Raw genomic sequence first — 23,951 nt, 5'->3', positions numbered from 1 at the left:
AAATTTGGACAGTACGTCCAGTCATTTGTTATTCCGTGTTTCAGTTTACCGCAAAGGGTAATAGTGCTCCAACTAGCTGATTTTACTCATTTCAGTTATTTCGAAATTGCCTGCATTCTCACGTTTGGACACAAGTGAAATTACCAGTAATAAGTAACTGACGCCCCTCACTTTCATGGAACTGCGTCAATGACGACGTCTAGTATGAAGAATATTTCTAGATAGCTAAAATCAACAGTTATGGACCTATTTCATGTCTAATTCTGACCACTCTTAGTTTTTTCCATTCAACTACTACGCTAGATAAATTAACAGGTCAAACTGCGTAATAGTTCTGTAATTCAATCACAAGTCCTAGACATCTAAATCGATAAGGTTTTGTCACCATTTCTTAGCATTATTCTATTTCGAACATTAACACCACATATTCGCCGACTCCATGACAAACGAACCTCCCCCCAAAGTTACCTAGGATCGAATATTTGGAGTCTAGTCATGTCTCGTAAATCTGATGACCATGTTTCGGTCACCTAGGTTTTCTATTTAATGACAATAAAGTATAAATAACCTGATAATATTCATTCTTTCTGCTTATCGTTTAACACTTGAATAGGTATCACATTGTACACCAGACGACACCGTTTTATCTACCATAAAGCCGGGTTTAGGTTGATTTATGTAAACGACATTTCTGATTATCTCAGTAAATTGCGGAGTCATATGCTGCTGCTTATCACCTAATTAGACAGGATCAAAGAAACCTATCGGGATCGTGTAGCTTATGATTGTTTTTATACACGTAGACAGTAGTGGTCATAGGTGCATGTTATTGTAACAAATAGTTGGAGACGTTAGGTAATGTGGCTTAAAATAAGTCACAATACCCCAAATGGATTCACACTTCATCTTCCTCTAGACGCTGATATTGTTACTACTTCTACAGCTCTGGGATTTTATCTTGACAATTTCCTCTCTCTGTGAAGATATGAAGTGGCAAATTGAAATGAAACACACGTGTTATGTTCAACGTTGCTTATAACTGAATGACTCAGACTATGCTTTAAAAGTCATAATGTTGTTTACACAATCCAGATAACAGAGCATCACCTAGCATTATGTAGTGTACTGCCCTGAAAGTTGTCTATATAATGTTAACACATGTAATTCTAACTACCTAAAACAATCACATGTTGCAAAAGCCATAAGCTAAACAAAATCGATTGTTAAAGTAATAAGTGACAGTTTATCTGAAATAACTATTCATCATCATACAGTACTTGTTATTTTATTTTTTTTATGAAGAAAAAGAACATTATATAAGGATAAATACATCTTTTAATTTGATTGGATAGTTTTAAGTAGAGTCCCTCCGACGGCTAAAAGTTGTAAGTATTCATCAGCTCCATCAATTAGTCGAGAATCCGCAACCTAAAGATTGTTTTTTTTAAAAAAAAAATAAAGAAATAAATAACTTATTTAACGAAAGAATAACAATTAGAAACACAGTTGGTAAGTAAGCAAAGATAGATAGTGGCTAGCAGTGGGATCCAGGATGCGCGTTTCGTCCTATTTGGGACTCGTCAGCTGGATGTACCTGCATCTCAGAGTTGATGTTCACTCTGGGACTTGAACCCAGTACCTTTCGCTTCCATCTTTGCTTAACATGCTTGTGAATTAAGGCTATATCGAGGCAATATGCACAGTATGCACATATGCCAATTAGAGACCGACCAGTTGCAGTCCTAAAACATCGATGGAAAGATCCAAACAAACAATACTAAATGAATTCACAGTTGGTAAGTTCCCTAATTTTTAAACAATGTCAATAAAACATTCGTTATATACTGAACAAAATTGAAAATTATCAAAAAATAACATAATTTTTATAATCCTCTGTGATAAATGAACCATAGTCATTACAAACAATTAGTACATCTCTTATCCTTTATATGTTAGATTTGTTCTGTGTCAACTTGATCATAAATTCTGTAATTATTTTTCAGAAAACAACTAATTTCAGTAGTTTAATATCAGGAGTTTTTGTGGAGATTTCAGTGTTTTCATAGTTGAAAGCATGAGTCCATTGAAGCTAGACCACTATGGAAAACCTGGAAGTACTGTACGGCCATTTCGTCCTATTGCGGGACTTCTCGGCAGTGCGCATCTACGACCTCGCCTCGCGAGATTCGAACCCAAGACCTACCAGTCTTGCGCCAGAACACTTAACCGACAGACCACTGAGCCGGCATCCGATGGTGTTTAAGTCAAGAACTGATTTCAGATAGACCATCGTTGAAAACCTGGAAGCAATGTACGACCGCTTCGTTTTAAACTGATCCCCCTAAACTGATAAGAATCTCGTGTTTACTAGTGACTAACTTCAAGACACAACTCCTCCAGTTATAGTGAGAAGCCGTAACCAGTGGATGTCAACCATATCAGATGTGAGACAGTTATCCACCGCAGACAATAGATAAGGGGTTGAGAAAGATCATGGTCTAATTGAAGTTAGACATTGACGCTGATAGACCCCAGTTCAGTGGTCTACAGTCTAAGCGTTCACGTGCCAGACCGAAGGTTGTGGGACCGATTTACGTGTGTGGGGTGGTGGATAGGCACTGCTGAAGAGTCTCATACTAGAACGAAACGGCATTTCAGTCCTTCAAGGTTTCCAGCAATGCTCTAGTTAAGATTAGTTCGTGGTTTAGGCTATGAAAATTCTACAATCTTTACTGCATTGATTATAACTTATTTATTCCTAACAGACAAATTCTACTTTTTACTTAACCACTGACATCAGCAACATAAACTAACATTATGGTTCTGGCTCTCCTGTTAAACAGGATTGGGTTGTACTGTTTGGTTTGTCACGTGAAAATCTGGATCGTGGCCGGTCCTCCTGAAAACCAATGTAAAATTACCCTAGCCCATAAGGGTATATTATATAACTGTAATTGCCCCCAAATACCCTGGTACGGTCGAGGGTGGGGAAATTCAGCTATCCCTCTCGAAGTGCTCTCACATGACCATGTGCATATAACCACTGACAGGGAAATCCTACTCACTGCCTTCTAGCGGCATTACTGTTGTTTACGGAATTGAGAGGACGAAAAGCGAATGTCCGGCGCTATAACTGGGTTGGTGAATAAAGAGGATCCACATAGGGGAGTTGGAAAACCCCGATTCCCAATCAATATTGCACATGAGCTCCAGGATCCTGAAGAAACAAATGGCTTCTGAACTTTTTGTTGGTCAGCGGCTGCCCTCGCACTGCATCTTTTGACGTTATTCCACTTTCTTGTGGAATAGACCTTCAGATCAAAGGCTCTGTGTGTGGTCCTCTAAGAAAACCACCTGCTTCGGTTCGGGCACCCGTTGAGTATCCCAGTGCTCACACAAATCGAATGATTCATGTGGAGCATATCTATTTGGTGCCTCTTAGTACCAATGTTTTTGTGTTTAAATAGATAATACTTATTCCAGACAACTCCGCCTGTAGCTCCTCTGGGGGTTACTGCCGGTCCCAAGCCCGGGTAAAGGAGGAGGGTTGGGCATGGGGTTAGCGACCCCATCCCGTAGAAAATCAACTCGCTAAAAAAACGCTAACCAGAAAAAATCATTCAAACCATTCAAACTCTGCCCTGGGAGTAGAAGGAAAAATGACGTCTCATGATGAAAGCCGAGTTCCTTCGGAAGTCATGAGGCCGATGCACCTTCTTACAACCAGAGCGACAATTTTTATAGGTACATGGAATGTCCGGACAATGTGGGAGACCGGCAGAGTCTTCCAAATTGCTGCAGAAATGAGGAAATACAACCTGGAAGTGCTTGGAATCAGTGAAACACATTGGACGCAGGTTGGACAACAACGACTGTCTTCAGGGGAACTTCTGTTATACTCCAGTCATGAAGAAGAAAATGCCCCACATACACAAGGAGTTGCACTGATGCTGTCTAGAAAAGCACAAAATACACTTATAGGATGGGAATCTCATGGACCGAGGATCATCAAAGCCTCCTTCAAAACAAAGAGAGAGGGCATTACAATGAACATCGTCCAATACTATGCGCCTACCAACGACTAGGATGAAGACGCTAAAAACCAATTCTACGATAGGCTGCAGTCGATCTTCGAGAAGTGCCCAACCAAGGACCTGACCATTCTGATGGGAGATTCCAATGCCAAGGTTGGAAAGGACAACACTGGATACGAAGACGTCATGGGACAACATGGACTGGGAGGAAGGAACGAAAACGGTGAGAGATTTGCAAACCTATGTGCCTTCAATAAACTGGTCATAGGTGGCACCATATTCCCACACAAAAACATACACAAAGCCACTTGGATTTCACCGGATCACACTACACAAAATCAAATCGACCATATCTGCATCAACAAAAAGTTCAGGAGGACGATGGAGGATGTGAGAACCAGAAGAGGAGCTGATATAGCATCCGATCACCATTTGCTGGTCGCCAAGATGAAACTAAAACTCAAGAAGCACTGGACAATGGCGCGGACAACATCACAAAAGTTTAACACGGCCTTTCTTCGAGATGCTGACAAACTCAACAAATTCAACATAGTACTCAGCAACAGGTTCGAGGCCTTTCATGATCTACTCAATGGAGAGGGGACTACCATGGAGAGCAACTGGAAAGGTATCAAGGAGGCAATCGTTTCAACATGTCAGGAGGTTCTGGGCCAAAAGAAGCACCATCACAAGGAATGGATCACTGTTGGTACACTGGATAAAATTGAAGAAAGGAGGAACAAGAAGGCAGCAATCAATATCAGCCGAATCAGAGCAGAAAAAGCCAAGGCACAAGCCGAATACACAGACGCAAACAAGCAAGTGAAGAGGAGCACCAGAACCGACAAACGTAAATATGTGGAAGATTTAGCGATGACAGCGGAAAAGGCTGCAAGAGAGGGAAACATGAGACAACTGTATGATACAACAAAGAAACTTGCTGGAAATTACCGTCAACCAGAAAGACCAGTGAAAAACAAGGAAGGCAAAGTAATCACCGACATTGAAGAACAACGAAACAGGTGGGTAGAACACTTCAAAGAACTCGTGAATCGACCAGCTCCACTGAACCCACCCAACATCGAAGCAGCACCCACGGACCTCCCAATCGATATTGGCCCACCAACAATTGAAGAGATCAGCATGGCCATTAGACAAATCAAGAGTGGCAAAGCAGCGGGACCAGACAACATCCCGGCAGAGGCACTGAAAGAAAATGTAGCAGCAACTGCCAAGATACTCCACATCCTCTTCAGTAAGATTTGGGATGAAGAACAAGTACCAATAGACTGGAAAGGAGGACTTCTAATCAAGATACCAAAGAAAGGCGATCTCAGCAAGTGCGACAACTACAGGGGCATCACTCTTCTCTCAATACCAGGAAAAGTCTTCAACAGAGTATTGTTAAACAGGATGAAGGATTCCGTGGACGCTCAACTTCGAGATCAACAAGCTGGATTTCGTGAGGATAGATCGTGTACAGATCAAATCACAACTCTACGTATCATTGTGGAACAATCAATCGAATGGAATTCATCACTCTACATCAACTTCATCGACTACGAGAAGGCATTTGATAGCGTGGACAGGACGACACTATGGAAGCTTCTTCGACACTACGGCGTGCCTGAGAAGATAGTCAACATCATACGGAACTCCTATGATGGACTAAACTGCCAAATCGTCCACGGAGGACAACTCACCGACTCGTTCGAGGTAAAGACCGGTGTTAGGCAAGGTTGCCTACTCTCACCCTTTCTCTTTCTCCTGGTGATCGACTGGATCATGAAGACGTCAACATCTGGAGGAATGCACGGGATACAGTGGACAGGCAGGATGCAGCTTGACGATTTAGACTTCGCGGATGATCTGGCTCTTCTATCACAAACGCAACAACAAATGCAGGGGAAAACGACCAGTGTGGCAGCAGCCTCAGCAGCAGTAGGTCTCAATATAAACAAAGAGGAAAGCAAGACTCTCCGATACAATACAATATGCACCAATCCAATTACACTTGACGGAGAAGCTTTGGAAGATGTGGAAACCTTTACATATCTGGGCAGTATCATTGATGAACACGGTGGATCTGATGCAGATGTGAGGGCGCGGATCGGCAAAGCAAGAGCAGCATATTTACAACTGAAAAACATCTGGAGCTCAAAACAATTGTCAACCAACACCAAGGTTAGAATTTTCAATACAAATGTCAAGACAGTTCTTCTGTATGGGGCAGATACGTGGAGAACTACGAAAGCCATTATCCAGAAGATACAAGTGTTTATTAACAGCTGTCTACGCAAGATACTTCGGATCCGATGGCCAGACACTATCAGCAACAAGTTACTGTGGGAGACAACAAACCAGATTCCAGCGGAGGAAGAAATCAGGAGGAAGCGCTGGAAGTGGATTGGGCACACTTTGAGGAAATCACCCAATTGTGTCACAAGACAAGCCCTCACATGGAATCCTGAAGGTCAAAGGAGAAGAGGAAGACCAAAGAAGACATTACGCCGAGAAATAGAGACAGACATGAGAAGAATGAACAAGAACTGGATAGAACTAGAAAAGAAGGCCCAGGACAGAGTGGGTTGGAGAAAGCTGGTTGGAGGCCTATGCTCCATTGGGAGTGACAGGCGTAAGTAAGTAAGTAAAAGTATTCCAGACAGCTATTTACTTGTTTGATGGGTTGACTCAAAGCTTTATTTGAAATCAATACAAAGAGAAAAACAGAACTCATTTAACAAGTGTAAGTTTATGTTGGGTGGTTGGGGTTAGTCACATAGTTATATGAGGGCTACTGATACTAACCGATTCCCCAAATCAGAAGTATGATCTGAACCTCCAACTAATTATTTGAAAGCAAATTCCTCCAACCACCAAGCTATTGATTCTTTCCTATAGAGTCTACTTACCGTTCTCAATATAAGAATTATTAGTTGCCCAAACAATCATAACCTTCAATCTGAATGATATGGAATGGGATTTTCAGTTTAGAAATGATAGAAATAATCTAATTATAAGAAAGCTAAATTTTATCATAAGGATTACTGATATTTTGGTCGAGTTTTGTCCTCTAAGCTGGGTGGTTTAATTCTGAACTTTCGTTAACCTCTTCTGAACAACTTCACTAGCACAAACATCAGATGAAGTGGGCTATCTAAATTTCTCCATATATGACTAACAGCTTGTTCTATCGACATTGATCTTAATTGGTTTCTTATTGACCATCTTCCTAACACTGAGACTCATCAGCTTCGAATATATTTTAAATATGAAGTGACATAGATCATTCAAACTTCAGATTAATATTCATGTTTCATTATTAAATACAATACGATGAATGATTACTGATTAAATACAAGAAAGGCAAATTACTTTCTAAACAGTACTTACGGCAATAGATTCCAAAATAGATGCTTTTTGACTACAGGATAGTTTTTCATCATTGATTATATATTCGTGCAGTTGATAAGTGGTCTGATGTGCTGAATAACCTTCCAATAATAAGTTCTGAAGGCAAAATTAAGGAAAGAAACTAGTTATGGGGAGAGATTTAATTTTTTAAGAAAAGACGAATTTTGCATATGTTCACAATTTTCACCGTCGAAAACATAAACCGATTTCAACTAGAGCATTGATGAAATAATGATTAAGATTGATTGAGTTTAGTAATCAAGTACAGGCTTGCGTTAGCAAATTTAGATAACCATTTCATATGTAATAGTCATATATATATACATCCAGTTAGTGAGTTTGTAAATGTGTACATACTAATGTGGTTGGAATATGCATTACGTATACCAAGGTATCATCTTAACTCAGTTTCAACCATAAATTATTCAGTATCTCACAAACACTTTCGGACTTAATTGTGTACCAAATAAAATATCAGTCAGTTAGACTTTACAAACAATCTTTAAAGTTATTTACTGACAAGTTCTTTAAGATATCACAAAATTAGTGTTAGATTGAGAGCTTAGATTCTTGATATACCGCGTACTACTTGAGCACTAGAACGCTAGAACCCTCCAAGTCGCAAAATGAGAAGATAGAAGACGAGTGAGAAGGAATATTATCCCAACAGTGTTAAATATGGTACAAAACTCTCAGGTACTTATAGTTTTTAGTAAAAACGAAATCATCATTACAGTAATCTGATCCGCAAACAATGGTTTTTAGCATTTGTTCAACAGGGAAGCTACACGTCGAGATCCTGGAATGTTCTTCCAAATGAGGACCGGGTGGAATATCTTCGGTTCTTTCTGAGCTTCTTAGAGCTTCCTTGAGTTTATTGTGGGCCGTCCTCACAATTAGGTTCAATATGAGTGTTTTAAAGCATTACTTCTCAATCTTGTCAGGTTACCTTTGGTTAATTCATATGAGATTTGTGTAATATAACTATACTACTTGTAAGTAACTTTACTTTCCATGGATAATTTCTCTATTCACATTCTAGCGAGCTATTTTACTAGTTAATGTAAACACGATATTCGGTTAGCAATATTAAATTGATCATTTCTTCTACTCTTCCATGCTTATGACTCATTATTTTTTACCGATCACACTAAATCAAAAGCAGGTTTATGGTAATAGGTGGACAGTGGATGCGTTTATCCGGATGAAAGTGAAAGGAAACAGAGAGTAATTGGAATAACAATAGAATTGGAAGAATCATAAAGTATGTAAAGGACAATTGATGGAAGATGTGCAAACGATGTATTTAATGTATGAATTTCGAATTCTACGAAAGCGCTGTGTACTTTTGTATTAAGCAATAAGATGGTTTTCCTAACCGGAGTTCTCGTTCACTACATATTCACTTCATGTTCATTATCGAGATATCTGGCAATCGCTCTTGTAAGGACTTTACTCACTTTCAGCCGTAGGGATGTGTTTAGAAAACCTTGTAGAGGTCCTTCTCTCTGTCCTTCCTATGTAATTGCTACCACACGCACATGTAAATCCATAGATGAAATTGAAAGTAACGTCAAAAGGGTATTGATCTACCTTTGAATGGTATAAAAACACTTGATGCGTTGTAAAGTGAAAATAATTGAGCGGCAGGGAAGTTTTTCAGTACCTCCTTGACTCTCCCATTGATTCTTCATGAAATCTTATCTCCCTTGAATGGAAGGCCGATGATGAAAACGTTTTGAATAGATATCTTTTGTAACTGATAAGAGAGATGTTTAAGTTCAAATACCGTCCTGTCCATGTTTCTTTCCTATACATACTTTTCCCAACACTTCCATCATTTTTCCGTCTTACACTAAGATTTAAAAAATTGAATTAGTTATCTTTTTCATATTCCATTGTAAACGTTATGTTGAGATGAGAGTTGTTGAGGTGACTAAGTAACCGAGAAGCATGGTCCATATCAACACAGATTATGAGCGCATCGTCAAGATAACTGGTGTAGCACGGTATGTTCTGGATTTCGTGTTTTATTCTAGTTTGTTCTAGATTAGCCATGAAAATGTCAGTCAAGAAATACACTAATGGTAATCCCATGGTCACTTCATCGGTTTGTTTGTATAGTTGATTGTTGAATTGGAGATGAGCCCCTTTCGTGAAAAGTAGTAATAATTTTCTCAATTAATTTTTAGGCAACGGAAGTAATTCGGATTGTTCGCAAATTATATTAATAGTTTCTTCTAGTAGTATGCTCGTAAATAATGGACACACATCAAAAGATACCATGAATTTATCTGACATATTCAATTGATCCAATTCTCTGGAAAACGGAAATGCGTCCTTTAAACTATTCGTCACCAGTTTTCTACGAATTGGTCCCAATAATTTGGCTAACCATCCAACCAACTTTTGATAGTGGTAGCTTAGTGATCTGTGCAGTACAATAATAAACTGTAGTCGACACTTTTTATTGTCTTCTGAAACTTACGCACTGTTGGGATTTATTTAATAATGGTTAAGACGATTGATATACGAAACCTTAGGAATTATCTTGAAGACAGTCAGTCAGCTAAAACGTAGGACCAGGCACACATATACATCGGTCCAAGTTGCCATACCTAGTTAGCACAACAAGATGAACACCGAATTCATAGTAGTTAATTTAGTGGTTGTAATTTATAAAAGAAAGATTGTATATAAGGATATAGTAAAGGAAGAAAGATAAATATGAAGCAATTTTAATCTCAAGGTTTAAGGGAAGATAAAGAGTGTATACACTGACGCCATTGTGATCGATTCTGAGCCATGTCACCTACAGTCTCCAACTATTGGTTACGATAGTCACGCGGACCCCAACCAAGTAATCTGCAGCTACCAACATGGCTCAGACTAGAAGTTAGTGACTTCAAGCACTGATGCCATGTTTTGGTTTGGTCGCCCCTAACTCTCTTCCAACCATCCCCAATACTAGTCAGTATAGCGCGTCTTGGTAATCGGTGTTCAGGCATACGTAACACGTGGCCCAACCATCTGCGTTGATGAAGATTCATGACCTCATCAACTGATTTACCATCATTCGTAAGTTGGCAAAAGCCTAACGAGCTTTTTGAATCCGTGATGAGATTTCGTCAGACGCCAACCCATTAGGGCTGATCAGACTTCCAAGATAAGTGAAGTTGTCGACGCGTTCGACTACTTCACTCCCTATCCTTAGTTCAGGTGTTGACGCAGGCCAGTCCTGGAGTAACAATTTACATTTAGAGGGGAAGAAACGCATCCCAAACATCCTGGCATTACTACTCAGTTCTATCTTTTAAGTAACGTAGGTGTTGTTCAGGTTTTTTAAAAACGAAAATGAACAATTTATAATCACACTATTTGGGCAGAGAGAACGCGACATCACTAACAAAAGCAATACTATTTATTGTATAAAAATAAAAATCAAGTCTATACCCAAAAAAAACTCACTTTGATAATGATTTGTAAATCATCGAAACTACCATTTTCTGATGTTTTAATAAGACTTTTAATTAAATCACTAGGAACAACAGCTGCAGCCTCATCTAATTCTTTTGAGGTAATCGAAGAACGACAACCAACATCGGAATCATCAACGGATAGAATTAACTGATGAACACATTGTAACATTGTGATGCCTTGCCGTAAATCACCATGACAAAGTGACAGTAAATGATCCAATGTCTAAAGGACAATTTTGTTTTAGAAAGATAATAGGATTGTAGGGAAAATAATTTCATGTATAATATGGAGTTACAATGAATATCCATACATTCTAGTGTTACATGTTTTGTACAACGATGTTAAACCGTTAACCAGCTACACAAATCTCACTTCAATTAATAAATATTATAATTGTGAGATATATAGATCTGAGATAGGAAAATACCTACAATTCATCAAACCGGTAGCCTAGTACAGCGAAACAATAAGAATATTAAGTGATCAATCAAAAAACAGGTCTGAATAAATCAACGTCAAGTCATTTCGGTTAAGGTAATTTATAAGCTAGATGTATGTAAATTCGTGTTTATGTATATGTGCACTGTTAAGGATGAAAATTGTATGACTTTTATGGCGAGAAAGGATAGAGTTCAATTGTTAATGTAATGGTGTGAATTGCAAATAATATCAGACTAGGTTGCCACGATAGATAGTCCAAGTAGGATGTATGGTAAGGCCTTTTTTTCTATTGAGAGAAGTCAGGTTAAGTAGTATATGGGACGCTTCAGCTACTCTCCTTTCTTTGTAATTGGAAAAGCCTTTTTGTAATATTTTGATATTTTTGAAATCGATTTGGTGATTGTTGAAAATGGCGCGAACTGCTATTGCCGATTTAATTTGAAGTCTATCCAGTTCTACAGGAGTATTAGGAGATTTCTTTGTGTACCTAATATGTTCTTTAGCACGAGTCAAGATTTCGCGAGATGACTCTCTAATATAGAAGACATCACAATAGACACAACGTAATTTGTAGGCCCAGTTCTGTGTAGACATGAATGGGATTTTTTTCTTTTAATCGAACTAAAGTATTTCGAAGTGTGTTCGTTGTTTTGTAATATACTTTATTTCTGTGTTGTTTTAAGATTCTTTGGAGTTCTTCTGTTGTGCCATAACGGTATGGTAAAACTGCAGCACCAAACCATAGCATTTCATTCGAGTTATTATTATTACGCACTGAACCGTCTTGTTTTAATATACTTCTAATAATCTTTTTTGATTGATCACTTAATATTCTTATTGTTCCGTTGTACTATTTAAACTTGGATTTATTTTAATTTGGTTGTTTATTCTTTGAAGAAGTGGCTTACACTGAGTCACGAAATGTCAGAAAATCTAATTTTTCTACTCATTGGGATATTACAAATATATTAATTATTTATAACGATCTACCCAATGCTCAATTTATTCGAAATTATCAAATCAAAACTTGGAATTTTTACGTTGTAAGTCAACTAATGAAAAGTGAGTTCAATAATCCAGTGCTCGTTTATCTGGTTCGTGTTGTGATCTAAGTTTTCTAACACAAAATCACCTACCTATGTTTTTGAAAATCAGTTATACCTGTCTTATGTAGAAGAATTTTTAATTTTATAGCTATACTACGATGATAATTAATGCAAAGATGTAGTGAATCCTGACAGAAGAATCGAAAAAGAATTAACGTACAACACCGGGTGAATCGATAATTTGTACAACTAAGTAGTTTTCCCATCATCCAACAGTGACAGAGCTTTTTATTGGAATCGAGTTGGTTAGAATGTGGTTAATGAACTCTGACAGAAACAGTTACATTACACTCAATATAGGTACCACTATGTGGTATGAACATTTTAAAATCACTCAACTTTATACCGCGTTTCCGCTTGTTGGAAATTTAGCCTATAAACGATGTTTGCAGACAATCAGTTTAGACTGTGAGATCGTCTACATTTCTTGAACTCACCAGGTAGGATTTTATGAGGGAGCTTTTGTTTACAAACATAATTTACTGTTAAACGATAAGGAATTTAGTGTATGAGAACAACTAATGATCTCATTTGTCTGGGTAGATAGATATATAGTCAGCCAATCAAACAGAACGTTGGACCTAGAGCATATATGATTCAGTTAGAGTTGCTACATCAAATCAGCACAGAGAAATGGAATTATCAACACAAATGCAGAACAGTAAGTATAGGTAACATGATTCAAGAAAAACCGAATATATAGAAGTATATATATAAAAAAGTGTTATATATATATATATAATCAACCTACCTCATTAGTAATAGATAAATTTTCTGCATCTGCAATATGACGCAAACGAGAACGTGCAATTTCATTATCCAATGGACGAAATCTAAACTTTGCACATCGACTTGTGATTGGTTCAATAATTCGTGTAACATAATTACAAGTTAAACAAAATCGTGTAGTTCTCATTTCAGTCTCCATTGTACGACGTAGAGCAGCCTAAATCATTAGAGGACAGATAAACTGATAAGCAATATATATATATATATATATATATATATATAATAGAATGTGGTATTACAACTTGAATTGTCGCAAATCTGTGACATACCCTACGTGGATTTATGGTTGACTGAAAATATAAGAAAATTAGAAATACAACCAAGTAATAGATCAACAAACATTTCGGATGTAAAGCCAGAAGCCCGGTAAGAGATAGTATTTCCTTAAGCAATATATCTGAAAGATCCGTTTAAAATATTGAGTACTGGTTCGAAATATCGTCTGACAAGTTTTGATACATATTTAACCTTTGAAAACTAGGATATTTCGCTAATTTTTTTTGTAAATTTTTCGTAAGTTCGTGTAACTACACTTTCTTGAGCGTGTACGAAATGCATTATTATCTAACTGAAATTGGTCCTGTAAACTCAACTAGACATTATCCATTAATTCAATGTATTTGTTTTGATTAGGTGTTTAACCAATCAACTAGTTTGTTTTCAACTAAAATGAAAACAAACAAAAAACGATACAATTTTATGAAATTGAAATACACACAGAAAAAGAAAGCAAACATACTTGTGCAGGTGCTGTCATAGAATCAGCTTCATCTAAGATTATTAATTTATATGGTGGTATATTAGTTGAACTTGAACCAGAGCTATTAGTACTACTACTAACAGCAATGTGAGCGAAAGCCTTCACTTTTTCTCGAATAACACTGATCCCGCGTTCATCGCTCGCATTCAATTCTAAAACACGTTCCGAATACAAAGGGCTTGAAAAGAAAAGAAGATAGTTCATCAAAGAAAACAAATGATAAAACATTTGAAACTTGGAGAAAAGACAATTATGTCGAGAAGATAAAATTGGTTGTGCAAGATTATGGAACGATTGAAGTTAGACATGAACACCGTTGAATGTCGGCTCAGTGATATAGAGATTAAGCGTTTGCGCGCGAAACAGAAGGTCCTCGGTTCGAGTCCCGCATACGAGGTCGTGGATGTGCACTGCTGAGGAGTCCCATACTAGGGCGAAACGGCCGTCCAGTGCTTCCAGTTTTCCAGTGGTGGTATACCTTACATCAACTCAGGAATTCAAGTTTTCAAATTAACGCCATTTGGCCTGTAAAATATTTTAAGATATTAACAATAATTTTGGTAGTACTACAAAGAGAGGAACAAGCCAAATGATATGATTGTGCTCGATTGTTACTAGGATAATTATGTGATCCAGAAACTACACCGACTGTTAGACTGATATGATGAATCATAATCCGTTTAACTACTAATTGTACCCGCCCCCAAATGCCCTGGTACGGCCGAGAGTGGGGAGAGTCCGCTCTACCCCTCCAAATGCTTTCACATGGCCACGCGTATATAGCCCCTGCCAAGGAAGTCCTACTTACTGCCTTCTCGTGGTGGGAGTGTTGTTTACGAAAGTGAGAGGACGAAAAGCGAATGTCCGGCACTTTAACCGGGTTGGTGGATATGAAGGATCCACCTAGGGGAGTTGGAAAACCCTGATTCAAAACCAATGGTGCACATGGGCTCCAGTATCCCGAGGGAACAAATGGCGTATGAATCAATCGTCGGTCAACGGCTACCATGGGACTGCATCTCCTCACGCTGCTCCACTGCCTTGTGGGTTAGACCTCTAGGTCAAAGGCTCGGGGTGTGGCTCCCTAAGAAAACCACCTGCTTCGGTTTGGGCACCCGGGCGGTATCACAGCTCTCTCGCAAATAAATGAAATGAAACATTCAACCGACAATTATATTCTCGTTCATACTAGAAACAAATCAATTTGCATTATTACTATTATTATTATTGTTATTATTATTATTTACCATATCGTTAATTCACCCCCTTTTATCCCCAATTTGTGTAACCTTACTTTTCAACTTATGCAGCAGCTCGCTCTTGGTGGAAAATCTGTCCTATCTAAACGATCTCCAGTCACTGTCTGGTTGAAAGTGAATGCTTCCACCGATCATGAATACTGAAGCAGTCTTTCTGAAACTACGTACGCCGTTCAAGCTGGCTTCCTTCAACGTTCGCACACTAATGCAGATCAGACAACAGATAGGGCTGGCTATGTCTTTGGAAGGTCTTAATGTTGACGTTTGTTGTCTATCCGAGACCCGTATTCAAGACTCTAGTGAAGTACTACTATTCCGCTCTCCATCTGTCGCCTAGAAAAGCTTGTTTCACGTGCGCTTATCCGGGGACCCTGTGGCATCTTCGTCTGGTCTTGCTGGCGTTGGTGTCACACTAAGCGCTAGAGCTGAGGCAGCACTAATCGATTGGATCCCCATTAACAGTCGGTTATGTGCTGTTAGATTAGAAAGTTCCATCAAAGTGAGAAGAAATCGGCGTGAGAATCGGTGTCTTTTCGCCATCTCCGCCTATGCCCCGACAGATTGCAGCCCGGATGCAATCAAGGATGAGTTTTACCACCAGTTAACAGTTCTTCTTCAGAAAGCGCGTTCGACAGATATTGTAGTATTAGCCGGAGACTTGAATGCTCAGGTCGGGCGTCTAGGCACAGAAGAGAGTCGTTTAGGTGGCCGATGGGGACTTGTTGGTCGCAGGACAGATAACGGGGACCGTTTGCTGCAACTGTGCACAGACCACAACCTGTTTCTGGCCAGCACTAACTTCCGGCACAGTCATCGCCGGTGTGCTACCTGGCGTCCTCCCTCTGCATCTCAAGCCTGGACTCAGATTGATCACATCGCGATCAGCTACCGCTGGCGTGGTTGTGTACAAGACTGCCGCTCCTTTTGGAGTACCTATCTGGAGTCTGATCATGCCCTGGTCTGCGCCAATCTCACCTTACTTTTCAGTGGCCGAAGGATTGACCGCCATCAACGGATCGATGTTAGTAAATTGGCTGCAAATTCTGTTGCAAGTAAGTATCGAGCGGAGCTAGCTACCATCCCACCGAAAAGTATAGATGAGCATTGGTTGCATCTTCACGACGCCATGAAAATGGCGAGTAAAGCCGCTTGCGGCTTCACGAAACGTCCCGCTTACAAGCACTGGGTTTCTTCTGGCTCCTTACAACTGATGGAAGCCCGTCGGTCTACTCCGGATGACCGTGAGTTTGACCACAAACGAAGGCTGTTACGTAATGAAATTGGGCAAAGCTTGCGTAAGGACCGAGAAGCCTGGTGGTCGGAGCGTGCTAATGAGATGGAAGCAGAAGCTGCATCTGGTAACTGCCGGAAGCTCTTCCAACTCATCCGAGCCACTGGCAGCAAGAAGTCTGGTGTGAGTGAAACAATCTACGAGGATGATGGGATGCCAATCACTAACATCTCTCGACGTCTTGGACGATGGGCAGAATTTTTCGAAGGGCAGTTCAACTGGCCTGCTGCTCCGGCAACATCAACCAGTTTGTCCTGCCCCCCATGGCCGGTGACGACTGTTCCACCAAACGAGGCGGAAGTCCGCAAGGAACTCCAACTATTGAAACGTTACAAATCACCGGGCCCAGATGACTTACATCCGGCTCTTTTTAAAGATGGTGGTGACTTTCTGACTAAGGAATTGACTGTGTTGTTTGCAAAGGTTTGGGAGCAAGAAAGTGTTCCAACATCATGGAATGAGTCGATAGTCGTCCCTATCTTTAAAAAGGGTTCACGTTGTTCCTGTAACAACTATCGGGGGATAAGTCTACTTCCGATTGCGTCCAAACTATTGGCTTCTGTCATTCTTCGTAGGTTGTTTAAAACCCGAGAACGATTGACTCGCGAGGAGCAGGCTGGTTTTCGTTCTGGTCGAGGATGCATTGATCACATCTTCACCCTCCGTCAAATGTTAGAACACCGTCATACTTATCGCAGGCCAACAATCATAGTGTTTCTTGACATCAGGGCTGCCTTCGATTCGTTGGACAGGTCTGTTCTCTGGGATTGTCTATTGAAGAAGGGTGTGCCTGAGAAGTTCATTAACATCTTAAAGGCCCTGTACACGAACACCTCAGGCAGAGTGAGGGCATACAACCACCTTTCTCCCTTGTTCCATTCGAGCAGTGGGGTTAGGCAGGGTTGCCCAATCTCACCATTCCTCTTCAACTTTGCCATCGACGACATCCTGGAAACAGCTCTGATGGATGTAAGTAATGGCGGTGTGGGTCTGCTGCCTGGAGAACAACTTCTCGACCTTGAGTATGCGGATGATATTGTCTTACTGTGCGATAATGCCCAAGGCATGCAATCCGCACTCAATCGATTGGCAATCAGTGTCCGCAGGTACGGCATGTGCTTTGCACCCTCCAAGTGCAAAGTACTCCTACAAGACTGGCAGGATTCTCATCCTGTACTCACCCTGGGTGGTGAGGAGATTGAAGTAGTTGAGAAGTTCGTGTATCTAGGTAGCCATATAAGTGCTGGTGGTGGCGTCAGTGATGAGATTGATGCACGTATAATGAAAGCCAGAGCGGCTTATGCCAATCTGGGCCATCTTTGGAGCCTTCGTAATGTTAGTCTGGCTGTAAAAGGTCGGATCTACAACGCGTCGGTGAGAGCAGTTTTGCTCTATGCTTGTGAAACCTGGCCTCTCCGAGTTGAGGATGTTAGACGTCTCGCCGTGTTCGATCATCGTTGTCTCCAAAGGATTGCTGACATTCAGTGGCAACACCATGTTAGTAATGCAGAGGTTCGGCATCGTGTGCTCGGGCGCAGAGACGATAATTCAATTGGTGTCACCATCTTGAAACACCGACTTCGGTGGCTTGGACATGTTTTACGAATGTCGTCCCAGAGACTTCCACGTCGTGCATTATTTGCCGACTCTGGGACTGGTTGGAAAAAGCGGAGAGGAGGTCAGTGTATGAAATGGTGTCGTGGTATGAAAGAAAGCTGCAAAGGGCTAGCTTCTGTTGGTCCTTCACGACTCCCTGGCCGGGGTCCGAGAGATGGTGCAACACAGTGGCTAGAGACGTTATCAGATATGGCTCAGGATAGAAGCCAGTGGCGATCCTGCTGTAACCTTCTTCTACTTTCTTCATAAAGAGTTGTTATAACTTTCCTAACTGAGAGAGCTCTTCTGGTTGTACATTTCAGTTCCCCCCATCATTACTCTTCTCCTTTTCTTTTTTTCCTTCTTTTATATATACGCATCTTCTTCCTTCTCCTCCCATTCTCATTATTTTGTGTGGCGCATATGTATCCGGTGCCCTTTGTACCAATATATATGTGATTAAATAAATAAATAAAAATAAACTAATTGTACCCACAGTTTGACTTTCGGACACTAATTCTCAGGACCAGACCCAATTTCACCTTATTCGATTTGAGTAATTGGGTTGTATCATTAACCTTACACTTGGTTCATACTCAGATACCAGATGAATGGGTTAATTATCAAATTATCACACCCACCTAATCCAAACCGTATTTAGGTGATTAGTTTATAATATAATAATTGGCTTATTAATACCCATAAATGATACACAAAGGTAAGAGAACTCGAACATCTAAGACAATGTTACATGTAAACTATGACCGTAGTCGCTTATTACTTAGATGTGAAAATATTTGCTTTGTATAGAACCTATGTGGTGAAACTAGTAAGTGATTTTACTAGCATCACTTTTTTCCTCATCACCTTAATGTTGCCATCACTAACGGCAAATTTAAAAAGTTTCCTTTCCTTTAGGTTGGTGTAGAACAATTCATAAGATCGATACTGTAGTTATACAGCACGAAGTATCTGGTCTGAATAACTACTAAAAATTACATAGCAGTTAACAATTGAAAGCTAAAAAAATGGTTGGATAATGGTTAGCAGTTGAATCCATAACGTGTGACTGATCCTATTTGTGACATGTCGGTTGGATGTATCTGCATCTATGTTAGTGTCCACTCCGGGAATCAAACCCAGTGCCTTTCAATTTAAACACCCAACGCGTTATCCACTTAGCTACTGAGTCCAGATAGCCATTAACCCGTGCAACGGCGATGAATTTCATTTTGTTTGTGTTTGAATCTTCCAGTTGTCGATGTTAAGGACTGCAACTAGTCAGTCACATTTGGTTTATGTGGATCATAGGAGAATTGTCACAATCACTTTCCCAAACACTTAAAAATGAAGTAAAACAGATGGTTTTAAGAACTCGGTATTTGACAAGGTAACAAGAATATTGAATAAACTCTTTGAAATCTCAAAAGTGAGATAAAACATACACAGTGCATTAGTTTATTAGTCACTCCACAATAACAATTATGTCCATATTAATTACAACTCTTAATCTCAACAAAATAACAAGGCGTAAGAATGTCAAAATAGGCAACCAGGCCAATTGCTACTATGGGGGTCATATGTTCAATATTAAGTTCAACTTATGCGGAATGTAAATAGATATCTTACCCAAAAAGTTGACGAGCTAAAGCCAGAATTAAAGACGTCTTTCCAGTTCCCGGCGGTCCATAAAACAATAAATTTGGCAACTATACAGAAAATGTAAAATCCAAAATAGACGTACATCAGATCCTTCAATACACCTTTGAAGAACGCTAACGACTTCTGTTTGATAAGCTACTTCACCTACTGTCTTTGGTCGACTAGATCGATTAGCTTTTTATAGAGAAAAACTAACTATTTTTCAACCCAAGGGATATGCTTCTGACTTTTTATGCGTCGCTTGCTATCTTGGGGCTTTTGTTTGAATCCAGTGAGGAAAGCTTCCATTATAATCGATACCTTACTATAGATAAGTCAACAGTAGTACCTAAAATAAAGGCACAGAAAGATTTATATTACGAAATCTAGTAAAAACACCACATATTAGAGGTTACGCTAGTAATGGTAATAATAATAATAATAGTGATAATAAGTATGTGTTTTCCAAACACAGCAGAAAACGGATTTCTTTAGAAGTTCCGGACGAAGAGATAAATGTGGTTTCTATCTGAGTTAGTCTAATCATAAGACATGTTATCAGCTCCATTTGTGTATAACAATAAGGATGAGGTTGGCACGAAGTGCTTCTGTTAGAAAGAATAACTGGATGACGTAGCGAGATGTGATTGCAAAGATTCCAACTTACAAGAACAAACGTAAAGCCTGGGACATATGTGTTATTTCAAGTTGACCTACAACATTTTCGCAATCAGATTGATTTAAAAAGGTGAGTGGTAAGGAAATAGGAAATATAGTAGCAATCATAGTGAGATAGACTGAGTATACTCATGACAGCACTCAAGACCACCAACTATTTGCGTATTTATTCAAAGATGTAATAAATTTGCTACAACCATTACTGGCTTACTCATTCCAAAGGTTAAGCATGTGTTCGTAAGGATATGTTAAAAAACAAGGGGTAAAAGATGGTAAATCCCTTACATCAAGACCTTTATTTTAAAATCAGTCCAATGGTAATTTCTCCTTAGTCCGAGGAAACTGCTGTCAGAACACAGAAGAATTTCTATCCAAACTCCCCAGAGTGGAACACGACAAACTTAGAACTAACAGTGAACTCTTATCTAAACTAGTGTTAACTAGTCCGGAGCATTAAATGTGACAAACCAAATTCTGGATGTGAGTGTATAAAGAGATTTTAGTAGAGGAGACAGGTCAAGTACCCCATAGTAATCCTTGAGACTCACGGTCTTACGAAGGTCCAATATCGTTTTGAAGGAATCAGAATGATATGCTGACCACAGGTGATACGGTACTAAATCCTAGTGATTTGCCATTTATGGATAAAAAGATAGATCAAGACGTAGAATATTCGGTTTCGATTCGTCAGTACTTCAGAGGTTTTTTCGACAGTCAGTTTTAGATGGAAAAAAAGATGGGGCTATAATTCGTGGACGACCTTTGAGAGACCCTAAAGTAACCTTGAGAGTGTTCACCTGATAACTAAGACCGAATGAAGATTACAAATCTCTAAGAGGAGAATATGCAGATGACATAGTCCCGTTTGACGAAGACGCTGAAAAAGTGCAGCCTTCTGTTAGAACTGAGTAACAATGCCAGGATATTTGGAATGCGTTTCTCCCCATCTAAATGTAAATTGTTACTCCAGGACTGGCCTGCGTCAACACCTGAACTAAGGATAGGGAGTGAAGTAGTCGAACGCGTCGACAACTTCACTTATCTTGGAAGTCTGATCAGCCCTAATGGGTTGGCGTCTGACGAAATCTCATCACGGATTCAAAAAGCTCGTTTGGCTTTTGCCAACTTACGTCACCTATGGCGAAGACGAGATATCCGCCTATCAATTAAGCGGCGAATATACTGCGCAGCAGTTCGCTCTGTTCTACTTTACGGTTGTGAAACGTGGCCATTAAGAGTAGAAGATACTCGTAAGTTCCTAGTATTTGATCACAGATGTCATAGAAATATTGCTCGCATCTGCTGGGATCACCAGGTAAGTAATAGTGAGGTTAGACATAAGGTATTAGGGAATGATGGTAAATCAGTTAGTGAACTTGTAAATCTTCACCGACTGAGATGGTTGGGCCACGTGTTACGTATGCCTGAACACCGATTACCAAGACGCGCTATACTGACTAGTATTGGGGATGGTTGGAAGAAAGTTAGGGGCGACCAAACCAAAACATGGCATCAGTGCTTGAAGTCACTAACTTCTAGTCTGAGCCATGTTGGTAGATGCAGATTACTTGGTTGGGGTCCGCGTGACTATCGTAACCAATAGTTAGAGACTGTAGGTGACATGGCTCAGAATCGATCACAATGGCGTCAGTGTATACACTCTTTATCTTCCCTTAAACCTTGAGATTAAAATTGCTTCATATTTATCTTTCTTCCTTTACTATATCCTTATATACAATCTTTCTTTTATAAATTACAACCACTAAATTAACTACTATGAATTCGGTGTTCATCTTGTTGTGCTAACTAGGTATGGCAACTTGGACCGATGTATATGTGTGCCTGGTCCTACGTTTTAGCTGACTGACTGACTGGTCCTCTATGAGGAATTAGAATTATGATTTACAGTTGACAGTTAGGGTTAGGAACAAGATTTAGAATTTTCATCACGAAGTTAGATCAGCTATAATGCGGAAACCGTATTTTGCCAGATAGATGAATGAATTTCACGCCAAAATCCAAGACTTGTTATTGTTTGCCTGAATGGTTCGTCCATAAATTATAGTCTTTCGGAAAAAAATAAAAACATAGGCTATATGATCTACTATTGAACTGGAAATCTACGGCGACGCAGAACGGAGAACCGAGCATTATTCATTGTAATGCTATTGAGTAAACCCTAAGCTCACCAACTGTTCTGCATAATAACCATATCAAACCGTTGAGAAACTTTAAAGCGAAAATTTCCCAGCCTTCAGTAATGCAGATAGTAGGTTGGTGAACCTGTGTTAATCCTGACGGATTTCCTTCCAGTGAAGGTCTAGCTTCTCCTTGAAAATGGTCACTGATGGGGCTGATACCACTTATTCGGGTAAGGCGTTCCAGTCATTGACCACTCGATGAGAAAAACCAGGCCCCACCTTTAGTTTATTGGATCTCAGTTTGTGAACCTTCTTGCTATGACCTCGGAGATTATCAGTGCTGGAGGGGGCAAAAAGATAAGACATTAACACCCAAATCACAATTAAAAATACGAAATGCCTGTATAAGGTCACCTCGTGTCCTACGATAAGACAAGGGGAAAAGGTTTAGACGTTTTAAACACTCATCTTAAAGAAGTTTAGAAAGACCCTTCACTAATTTCGTCCCCAAATGCTGGACACGGTCAAACAAGTTAGTATCCTTTATCAGACATGGGCTAGCGGCTTGGATACAGTACTCTAAGTGTGGTGTTATGTATGTGGGATATAAAATTGGAAACATGCCCTCATCAAAGCATTTGAATGCTCGACGAAGTGACCATAACGCACGATAACCTTTGGAAGCAGCTACGTTGTAGTGCGTAGTTGTTTTCAAGTCGTGACCTATCATTACTCCTAAGTGGGTGGGAATGGTTTCTAAAAGGAAAAGCAATGGTCCCTTCTGATTTGATCTCGAAAAAAGGTTCAACACGCACTCAGGGCGCAATGATGCTACGTCTTTTAAAATATACCAATATATAGTTCTTTTTTGATTATAAAAACTATCATTGCATATTACTAAAAGATATAATCGACGATTATGCTTTCCATCGTAAAAGAAAACTAGTATCCTACAGGTTAAATACTGACTCAGAAGGACTAACAAATTGTACCACCTACATAACCTTAAAATTTCGAATGGTGTTCCGGTGAAAAATTACAGAGGACGCGCGATTAGCCAGCCAATAACAGTCAGAGGTTATCCTTGATGTTTTCGATTTCAAGAAAAGTAATAGAATGTTTGTCGAAAATAACAAATAATAACTTGTTGCAATTAGCTTTGGTTTGACGAAAGAGCCTGCATAATACCACATAACCTTCAAAAATAAGATAAATCTGTTAATCAATAAGATTGTTTAGTATCTTAAATTATCTCGTTGGGGTTACCTACGGACACTCGGGAAGACAACCAGACGCCAGAAGGATCGAATCGTCTTGCCCT

At 39.6% G+C, this 23,951-nt stretch overlaps 1 protein-coding gene across 1 annotated transcript; it reads right to left on the bottom strand.

Moving 5' to 3' along the window:
- Positions 1 to 1,335: 1,335 nt before the first annotated feature.
- Smp_096360 (replication factor C / DNA polymerase III gamma-tau subunit, putative) lies at positions 1,336 to 23,682 on the bottom strand (the record flags this gene model as incomplete). Its single annotated transcript, XM_018790551.1, has 9 exons — positions 23,630 to 23,682; positions 20,029 to 20,160; positions 19,915 to 19,993; positions 19,800 to 19,879; positions 14,004 to 14,202; positions 13,227 to 13,421; positions 10,917 to 11,150; positions 7,428 to 7,544; positions 1,336 to 1,428 (listed from the first exon to the last, which is right to left on the bottom strand). The coding sequence occupies exons 2-9, from the start codon at positions 20,118 to 20,120 to the stop codon at positions 1,336 to 1,338; spliced, it is 1,089 nt and encodes a 362-aa protein (XP_018646182.1). The 5' UTR covers positions 20,121 to 20,160; positions 23,630 to 23,682.
- Between the last annotated feature and the right edge of the window lie 269 nt (positions 23,683 to 23,951).

Source organism: Schistosoma mansoni (genome assembly GCF_000237925.1).
Source record: "Schistosoma mansoni, WGS project CABG00000000 data, supercontig 0062, strain Puerto Rico, whole genome shotgun sequence".
In the NCBI taxonomy this organism is placed as follows: Eukaryota; Metazoa; Platyhelminthes; class Trematoda; order Strigeidida; family Schistosomatidae; genus Schistosoma; species Schistosoma mansoni.
This window is presented reverse-complemented; position numbering and strand designations above follow the sequence as displayed.